Raw genomic sequence first — 9,681 nt, 5'->3', positions numbered from 1 at the left:
GTAACAAATAAACGGAAAAAATAAACCAATATTCTAAATTTTGCAGTTTATATAAAAATAAGTGTTATTTAACAATTAAAGAGTTGTTTAAGGTTTAAAAAAAAAAGAGCTGAACAACTTTTATCATTTAAAAAAGATCCTGTTCAAGTCCCAATTTTTAAATATTGAGAGAAAAGTAGAGTGAATTTTATACACACTAAATTCTTCAACAATATCACTTGTTGTAGAACTCTTTCATTATCAACTAGTATTTTCGCTTAAATTATTGAAGCATGTCTTTCGCTATCATTCGTCCAATGATTTTAGATTCACAAAAATAAATAAATAAATAAATATATGATAAGACAAAAATGAATGAGAACGAAAATATATCTTTTAAATATTTTTTATTTTTTTAATTAATCTTTTAAATATGATTTTACATCATATAAGATTTAATAAACATTTATTTTTAAATAATTTATTACTTAAATAAAGTGCGTGTATATATTATTATCAATGGTAGAACAATGGTTTAATATAACAGTAATTATATATTAAATTTTTTAAAATAATTAATATAACATATATTTATTCTTCGTTAACGAGATATAATTCAAATAGCATAATTTTTTTATATTCAACTTTAATACCAAATTTTATGAAGGTCTCACCAAAAGTCTTCAACATAAACTTTAGTTCTGTCATCTTCTCCCCTTTAATTTTCTGCTCTAAATTAAAATAATTTTTGTGGTTTATTTCTCTTGTTTCGTAGTGATTTCTTTTGTGGTGATAATAGTTCTTTTATATGGGTGTTATCATTTTGATAAGATGATTTTTTACGGAAGGAAGATCCTGCGAGAAAAACTTGTTCATAGAAGTTTTTGCATATTTGAAAAGTATTAAGATTTATTCGAAGAATAAAAAAAAATAGTTAGAACTGAGTCAAGCCAATTCATAAGTTAGTTTGAACTCGACTCATTAATAGTTTGATAAACTGAATTCGTATAAACTGGTGAGTCGAGTTTGAGCTTGGATTTAAGCTAATAAATTAAATGAATCGAGTTTGAGTTTGGAAATCTCAACTTATTAGCTCGTGAGTTGGTTCGATTATATATATAATATTAAAAGTATAGATTAAATGCATATATGATACGTGTATTAATAATTTAATATATATAATAATAATATATATAATTTTACGTATATTAATATTTTTAATTATTTAAAATTTTATACTAATTTTTATATATAATTTTAATGTGGGACATAAATAAAAAATTTATAATTGATAGATAGACAATATATTAAATTTATTTTTTAAATATTTTTTAATATATATAAGTTATAATTTATTGATATAGAATTATAGATTATATTCCTATTATTTGAGCTAGCTCGTGAGCTTTCGTTGAGCTGAGCTTGAGCTTACGAAATAGGCTCGATTGTTAATGAGTCGAGTCGTGAGTCAAACTTAATTTTCATGAGCCGAGCTTGAATTTGATGTAACTCGGCTCAACTCGACTCACTTCCAGCCCTAATTATCGCATAATACATCAGTTAAATTTTGAAATGAAAGATATTTAAATTCATCTGTTAAATTGAATATTGTGCCTCCTATCAGATATTAGTTCAACGTAGAAGATATTTATCTTCTTGAGTAAAGTATTATTTTTGTCCCCAACGTTTGGGATAAGTCCTAAAATTGTCCCTAACATTTAAATTGTCCTATTTAAGTCCCTAACGTTTTAAATTTGGTAGCGGGACAAAAATTGACGGTTCAATGTTGTCCTACCGTTAAGGATCTATTAACAAAATTGACAGCGAAACAAAATTGAGACGATTTTGAAACGTTAGAGACTTAAATAGGACGAAAATGTTAGGGACAAAAATGATACATAGAAATAAATTTTAATTTTATCCTTCAATAATATCAATTTTTTACGGTACATAATTATTTAATTATTTTTTAATCACATCTAAGTAAATTACATTTAATCACATTACTTTCATTCTAAGTAAATTTAATTTTTTATAATTTTACTCTTAAAGATTTTTACTCATCATAAAATGTTTGTAGAATGACTAGTACATAAACTTGCGAAAAAGAAAAAAAATAATACATATAGAATAAAGTATAAATTATACCTTTTGTCTCTAATGTATCAAAATTTTTTAATGTTTAATTTAGTTAAACTTTATTTTTAATTTGAGTAAAGTATTGTTTTTGTCTCCAACGTTTGGGGTAAGTCCTAAAGTTGTCCCTAACGTTTCAATCGTCCTATTTAAATCCCTAACGTTTTAAAATTGACTAAATGTTGTCCTGCCGTTAGGGATCCGTTAGCAGAATTGACGGCGGGACAAAATTGAGACAATTTTGAAACGTTAGGGACTTAAATAGGACGAAAACTTTGGGGACAAAAACGATACATAGAAATAAATTTTAATTTTATCCTTCAATAATATCAATTTTTTACTATACATAGTAGTCAATTATTTTTTAATTACATCTAAGTAAATTACACTTAATTATATTACTTTCATTCTAAATAAATTAATTTTTTTTATAATTTTACTCTTAAAGATTTTTAGTTATCCTGAAATGTTTGTAGAATGACTAGTATATAAACTTGTGAAAAAGAAAAAAATAATATATATACAATAAGATATAAATTATACCTTTTATCTCTAATATATTAAAATTCTTTAAAATTATAAAAAAATAAATTTATTTAAAATAAAAGTAATGTAATTAAGTGTAATTTACTTAGATGTAACTAAAAAATAATTGAATATTATGTAGAGTAAAAAAAATTGATATTATTAAAAGATAAAATCAAATTAAAGTTTATTTTTATGTATCGTTTTTGTCCCCAATGTTTTCGTCCTATTTAATTTCTTAATGTTTTAAAATCGTCTCAATTTTGTCCCTATATCAATTCTGTTAACGGATCCCTAATTGTAGGACAACATTGAGTCAATTTTGAAACGTTAGAGATTTAAATAGGACGATTGAGATGTTAGGTACAACTTTGGGACTTCTCCCAGACATTGGAGACAAAAACAATACTTTATTCTTTTTAATTTTATTCTTCAATAATATCAAATTTTTACAGTAGATAATAATTTAATTATTTTTAAATTTTATTCTTAATCATATTATTTTTTTAAGTGAATTTATTTTTATTAAAAAAAATTAAAAAATAAATTAAGTAATTATTTATTGTAAAAAAATTGAAATGATAGAAGAAAAGATTGAAATTTATTAAAAATTAAAATTATTAAAATTATTGAAAATTTTTTTAACTTTTTAATAAATTTTAATCTTTTCTTCATTTCAATTCTTTTATGATGAATTATTACTTAATTTATTTTTTAATTTTATTCTTAATAAAAAATAAATTCACTTAAAAAATAAGGTTTAACTACTAAAAACACTTTTGAATTATTCAAACATGACAAAAATTATCCGAATTTTACTATCAACAAAAATGCTTTTAAATAATTTTAAAACGCGACAAAAATGTTCAACAGTAAATATATATTTTCAAAAAATATCTTAGAGATTGAATTTTGATGTGATTTTTTGTAAACATAATTTAAAAAATGGGATATTATTATTCGTAAAATTTGCTAATTTTTTTCGAAGTATATATTTTTTTGTGATTTTTTAAAAATATTATTAGTTATTAACAAAAAAATTACAAAAGAAATATATATTTAACGAAAAATTATCAAATTTTAAGGATAATAATATCTCATTTTTTAATCTTGTTTGCAAAAAATTATATCAAAATTCAATCTCTAATGTATTTTTTGAGAAATACATATTTAATGTTAGATAATCTTGCAAGAAAACTAACATTAAATATGTATTTCTCAAAAAATATATTAGAGATTGAATTTTAACGTGATTTTATGCAAAAATTATTAGAAAAATGAGATATTATTATTCTTAAAATTTGGTAATTTTTTTATAAGTATATATTGTTTTATGATTTTTTAAAAGTATTATTAGTTATTAATAAAAAATTATAAAAAATATATACTTAACAAAAAATTACTAAATTTTAAATATATATAATAATATCTTATTTTTATAATCGTACTTGTAAAAAATTGCATCAAAATTCAATCTCTAAGGTATTTTTTGAAAATATATATTTACTGTTAGGTATTTTTGTTGTGTTTTAAAATTATTTGAAGACATTTTTGTCGATAGTAAAATTCGAGTGTATTTTTGGCAGTGTTTAAATAATTCAGAGATATTTGGTGGTTAACCCAAAAAATAATGTAATTAAGAATAAAATTTAAAAAATAATTGAATAATTATCTACTGTAAAAATTTGATATTATTAAGGAATAAAATTAAAAATAAAGTTTAACTAAATTAAATATTAAAGAATTTCAATACATTAGAGACAAAAGGTATAATTTATACTTTATTATATATGTAACATTTTTTCTTTTTCGCAAGTTTATGTACTAGTCATTTTACAAATATTTCATAATGAGTAAAAATCTTTAAGAGTAAAATTATTAAAAAATAAATTTATTTAGAATGAAAGTAATGTGATAAAGTGTAATTTACTTAGATGTGATTAAAAAATAACTGAATAACTATGCACCGTAAAAAAATGATATTATTGAAGGATAAAATTAAAATTTATTTCTATGCATCGTTTTTGTTCCCAACGTTTTCGTCCTATTTAAGTCTCTAATGTTTTAAAATCGTCTCAATTTTATCCCACCGTCAATTCTGTTAATAGATCCCTAGCGGCAGGATAACATTGAGCCAATTTTAAAACATTGGGAACTTAAATAGAACAATTTAACGTTAGGAAAAACTTTAGGACATACCCCAAATATTGAGGATAAAAACGATACTTTACTCTATCTTCTCTGTTAGATATCATTTTTTTGTGTGATCTATAATTGTTGTTTGACATTTTTATGATAAAAAATTTATTTCTTCCGATAGAAAAGGTTGCATACTTCAACAAAACTGGAATGATATTGTAAAAAGTGTAATAATAGTTTGTGTATTAAATATCAGTTTCAAGTGACTATTATTAATATATAAAGTAGTGTTTGAAAAAGAGATAGAAACTGAAAGACTGATACTAAAAGACAGAGATTAAGAGATGGAGACTGAAATAAGTTTCAGTATTGTGTTTGGAGTAAAGTGAGAGATAGAGATTGAAATAAGAATTAAGCTCTAATTTAATTTACACAAAAGATAAAGTTAGAATTAATTAATTGAAATGTGAGTATTTTAAGTATAAAATGTTATTAAAGTTTCAATCTCTCTCTCCAAAAATTTCAATCCTCTATGTTCCTACTTTTTGAAAATACTGAAATACTGAAATTTTAGTACCAGCCTCTAGGCCAATAAACATAATATTGAGTCTTAATCTCTCACTCTATGTTCTAATACCTAAAAACAAACACTATTTTAAAAGGTATACATTTCAAAATAACAAAAAAATGCTATTTTTACAACTAAGTTTTACAACTCATCAATAACTTTACCATAGTTTACGGAGCTTTATTATGCTTTTTTGCATGGGTCCGTATAAGCTACAAGTTTTTCACCTAAGCAAAAATTCACTAGTTAAGTAGTTAATTTACTAACATGCTCTTGTTAATTTGAAATCCTAGAGACCTAGACCAACACATGTATGTAGGTTGGTTGTGTCCATGAAGGAATCGTGTAAACAATACACTATACAAAATGTTAAATCACAAAAGATCATGTAAGTTTGTGCTCTGCTAGGATTTTAAAGTAATACTAAAATTGCAAGTAAATTTATGTCAAGTGCCTCAGGTAGCCAATGCTGCTCCTCTAAATACACAAGAGGGAGTGAGTGATGCAGAGGAGAATCATGTGATTTCGTACACTGATGAAGATATCTAAGAAGGGACTGAAAAATGCTCTAAAAGTTTGGTTGGAAGTATAGTTATCAGAACTGAATCGGTAATCAACCTGGTCATATGACCGGGTCACCAGGTTACTGGTTCAACCGGTGGGTCACTAATTCACCCGGTTAACCTGGTCATAACTAAAAAAATATAAAATTATATTAATAAAATTGAAATAATGTCTTAAAACTTAAAATGCGAGTCTTACAAACATTAATAATCAAATATCAAGTCTTAAACATAACTAATAATCTAAAGGAAGAGTTAATAAACTAGTTTTTAGTACAAAATATGTTCTCAATTTAAATCAACTAGAGCAAGTTAAAGATAACACAGTCATTAAATCAAGTCCAAGGGGTGAGCTCAAAGTCGGCATCAACATCTTCATAGGGCAAATTAGGAGCTTGATCAACATTTTCCTCATTTTGATTTGTATCCATATCTTCCATAGCATTGTTACTTGGTCCATCATTATCTTGGTCATCTTCCAAATTTAATTGATCTACATTTGTGTATTTTTGACAAATCAATATCAAGAATAATTCATAATAGCAACTGACGATTAAAATATTCAAGCAATTAAAGAATTTACCAAGATCACCCAAAGTTGGTTGAATGGACATATTTGCCAAATCATTTTGTAGAGCATCAACCTCTTCAGGAGTTAAAAACGGCGGTGAATCTTCCAATATCCAATCCGAATGGTCATCAAATGTATCAAGACAAATTGGATCATAGCTTTGCTTTCTCATTAGATTCCTATGTTATCAAGTTATGTAATTACTAAACTAAAGATTAAATTTTAATGAACAATACTTTTTAAAATTAGATAAATAATTATAGAAGATACCTTTGTTGTAGCCTCAAGTTATAATGAACAAAAACAAGATCATTAAGCTTTTGGTGTTCTAACCGATTCCTCTTCTTTGTGTGGATGTGTTCAAAAATACTCCAATTTCGCTCACAACCAGAAGAACTACAAGTTTGACTTAAAACACGAATGGCTAACTTTTGTAAATTTGGTGCTCCAGTTCCATAAGATTCCCACCATTGGTCTTAAAATCAAAAGAGGCAATGCATTACAAGTAGCTTTTCTAAATAAATTAACGAATAAAGAAAGATAAAACTAACTAAAATATTTACCTGGCATCACTGTGCTTCGTTCACGCAGTGCAGATTGTCTTCCAAAATCATCTTCAGCATTAGAATATATTCTCTTCTCACTTGTCAACTTAGTATTCAATTCTGGATCATCATATGAATATTTCTCAATTACATCTAGTAGGCCAGAAGTGGTTTGCTTATGTTTTTCAAATTCAGCAGCATTGAATCAAAAAGCAGGGTTTAACCAATAGACAGCAGCATGAAGATTTCTTTTAAGTTGTGAATCCCAACGAGTATCCAAAATCTTCAAGTAAGGCTCCACAATCTTCTTTCTTCGTCGAAACCTCTTCACCATCTCCTCTCTAGCCATATTAAAAGCTTGATAAAGAAAACCCATTGTAGCTTTATCTTCACTATCCACAATACGAAGTACACAAACAAGTGGCTCAGTAAGCTTGACAACATCTGTACATTGATTCCAAAACTTAGAGTCTAAAACTTGATCCACAAATGTTTTAGCTTTAGCTTCTTTGGAGTAGGCTGAGATTGTCCATTCTTTAGAAGTTACCATAGCTCTTAATGCATCTTTTTGAGCCAGAATACTCTGCAAAGCTATGAAGTTGGTAGCAAAGCGAGTTGGAGCTGGACGAAGTATTTCTCGTCCACCGGTAAACTTCCTCATAAGATACAGTGGATGACAATGATTATATATGTATTTAGTAATCTTTGAAGCATGTGAAACTGTCTCACTGACTTCATTCAACTTTCCAATATCTTGCAACATCAAATTAATACAATGCGCAGCACAAGGAGACCAATACAACTTAGGGAATTCAGCTTCCAACAACCTTCCAGCGGCAACATAATTTGCAGCATTATCCGTCACTATATGAACAACATTTTAAGGACCGACAAAGTTGACAACATCCTTAAAAAGCTTAAACAATAATTCAGCAGTCTTGGAGGCATGAGAAGCATCAACAAACTTTAGGAAGATAGTTCCTTTAAGACAATAAACCAAGAAGTTAATTAAAGTGCGCCTACAACGATCAGTCCATCCATCAGCCATGATAGTACATCCAGTTCGCTTCCAAATTTCACGATACTGTTCAATCATCTTTTTCACACCCTCCACCAACTTACTCAACAAATACCCACGAACTCTACCAAAGTTTGGACCTTTATATCCTGCATCCATGTTTGCAATAGCATCAATCATTGGTTGGTAATATGCTGAATTAACTGCATTAAATGGCACAGAAGCATCAACCATCCACTTTGCAATGGCAATGTCACATTTTTCCACAATTTCTTTACTTTGCAATACACTTTTTATCGTTGGTTGGGCTCCAGGTGTTGTTGAAGATGGGAAAAAAAGTCTCTATTCCAGTAGTCTTTTTCCCTTTCCTAGCTGTAGGTGGTGGCAACCTTGTCCTTGAATGTTGGAGTTGTTGCTGTCGTGCTTCAACCTCTTCCATTCTATCAAATTCTCTTTCAACATCATCACATGCTCCATAACTTTCTGCATAATTTTCTTGAGTTTTCCTTTTTTTTATTCATATATTCTTCAATACTTTGCCCAAATTGATGAGCAACAGCAGGTGGAACCTTTTTGCACTTCTCAACATCTCCTCCTTTTCCAGCCAAGTGATACTTAAATCGATTAATCCCACCTCCCCTAATAGGTTTGTCACAATATATGCACATCATAGTAATTTCCCCTGTTTTTTCCACAATTTGTTTACAATGACCCCAAGCTGGATCAGTCTTTCCTCTATTGTTATAAACTCTTTTAGTGGTAAGATCAGGGGTAGGAGTTGCTGATGATGCTTGTTCTTGAGAGGTGGCGTTTCTGATGGTGTTTGAGATGAAGCCATTTTTAAAATTCTAGCCAAAAAACCAAAAATATTTTCAGCAACAGGATTTGCTTAAATCAGTTTTTAAGCAACACAACAACCACCACCATTTCACCAAAGTTCCCTGATTCAACTAACAGCAACTCCAAAGTCTAAAGTCTAAACATACCAGCAGTAAACAACAACACCAAAATTTTCTGATTCAACTAACAGCAACTCTAAACAACCAGCAACTTAAAAACTATATACCAAATTACCAACACAGCAACTAGCAACAGCAGCAACCAGCAACAAACAGGAAAAATACAATTCAAGAACAATGCAACAGAATTGAAGTGCCTCTCAAGTCTCAACTGAGAAAGATCGGAAAGGCAGATTCAAGACAAGAATCAAAGGACTAGAGAGCAAAATGAAGAAATTTTCTGACAAATGCCAAGGATCCGAAGCAGAGACCAAATTACCAACCAGCAACAATATAATTCAATTCAACAGAGACCAAATTACCCACCAGAATCCAGCAACAATACAAGTCAAGAATTACTCTAAAAAATCAAATTTATCAACAGATTCCATAACAATAGGTCAATAGCAAAGGCACTGACCTGAGGGAGCAGAGGAACTGAGGCAGAGACTGTGAGTGACGGAGAGGTGAGGCCGCAGAAGCGTTCTGAGCTTTCTGAGCTAGTTGATGAACAGCACTGATGAGGACCACCCGAGACTGAGAGTGACGACGAGAGGTGAGGCCGCGACTTGATGAACAGCACCGACGAGAGGTGAGGCCGCGACTTGATGAACAGAGCCGACGAGGACCACGCGAGAC

At 28.3% G+C, this 9,681-nt stretch overlaps 1 protein-coding gene across 1 annotated transcript; it reads right to left on the bottom strand.

Annotated features, from left to right (window-relative positions):
* Nucleotides 1–6,245: 6,245 nt before the first annotated feature.
* Nucleotides 6,246–8,712, bottom strand: LOC112708904 (uncharacterized). The gene is made up of 7 exons (XM_025760827.2): nucleotides 8,580–8,712; nucleotides 8,050–8,247; nucleotides 7,297–7,890; nucleotides 7,045–7,146; nucleotides 6,752–6,956; nucleotides 6,494–6,660; nucleotides 6,246–6,403 (listed from the first exon to the last, which is right to left on the bottom strand). The coding sequence occupies exons 1-7, from the start codon at nucleotides 8,710–8,712 to the stop codon at nucleotides 6,246–6,248; spliced, it is 1,557 nt and encodes a 518-aa protein (XP_025616612.2).
* Between the last annotated feature and the right edge of the window lie 969 nt (nucleotides 8,713–9,681).

This window comes from Arachis hypogaea, chromosome 9 (genome assembly GCF_003086295.3).
Source record: "Arachis hypogaea cultivar Tifrunner chromosome 9, arahy.Tifrunner.gnm2.J5K5, whole genome shotgun sequence".
NCBI lineage: Eukaryota > Viridiplantae > Streptophyta > Magnoliopsida > Fabales > Fabaceae > Arachis > Arachis hypogaea.
This window is presented reverse-complemented; position numbering and strand designations above follow the sequence as displayed.

Excerpts from the sequence above, each read along its gene's own strand:
- LOC112708904 (XM_025760827.2), bottom strand. The coding sequence starts at position 8,712 with ATGTGCATATATTGTGACAAACCTATTAGGGGAGGTGGGATTAATCGA. Across the intron at positions 7,891-8,049 it reads TGATGGATGGACTGATCGTT|TGACGGATAATGCTGCAAAT; the intron begins GTAGGCGCACTT and ends TTGTTCATATAG. Across the intron at positions 7,147-7,296 it reads CTTGAAGATTTTGGATACTC|AATTGAATACTAAGTTGACA; the intron begins GTTGGGATTCAC and ends ATGATGATCCAG.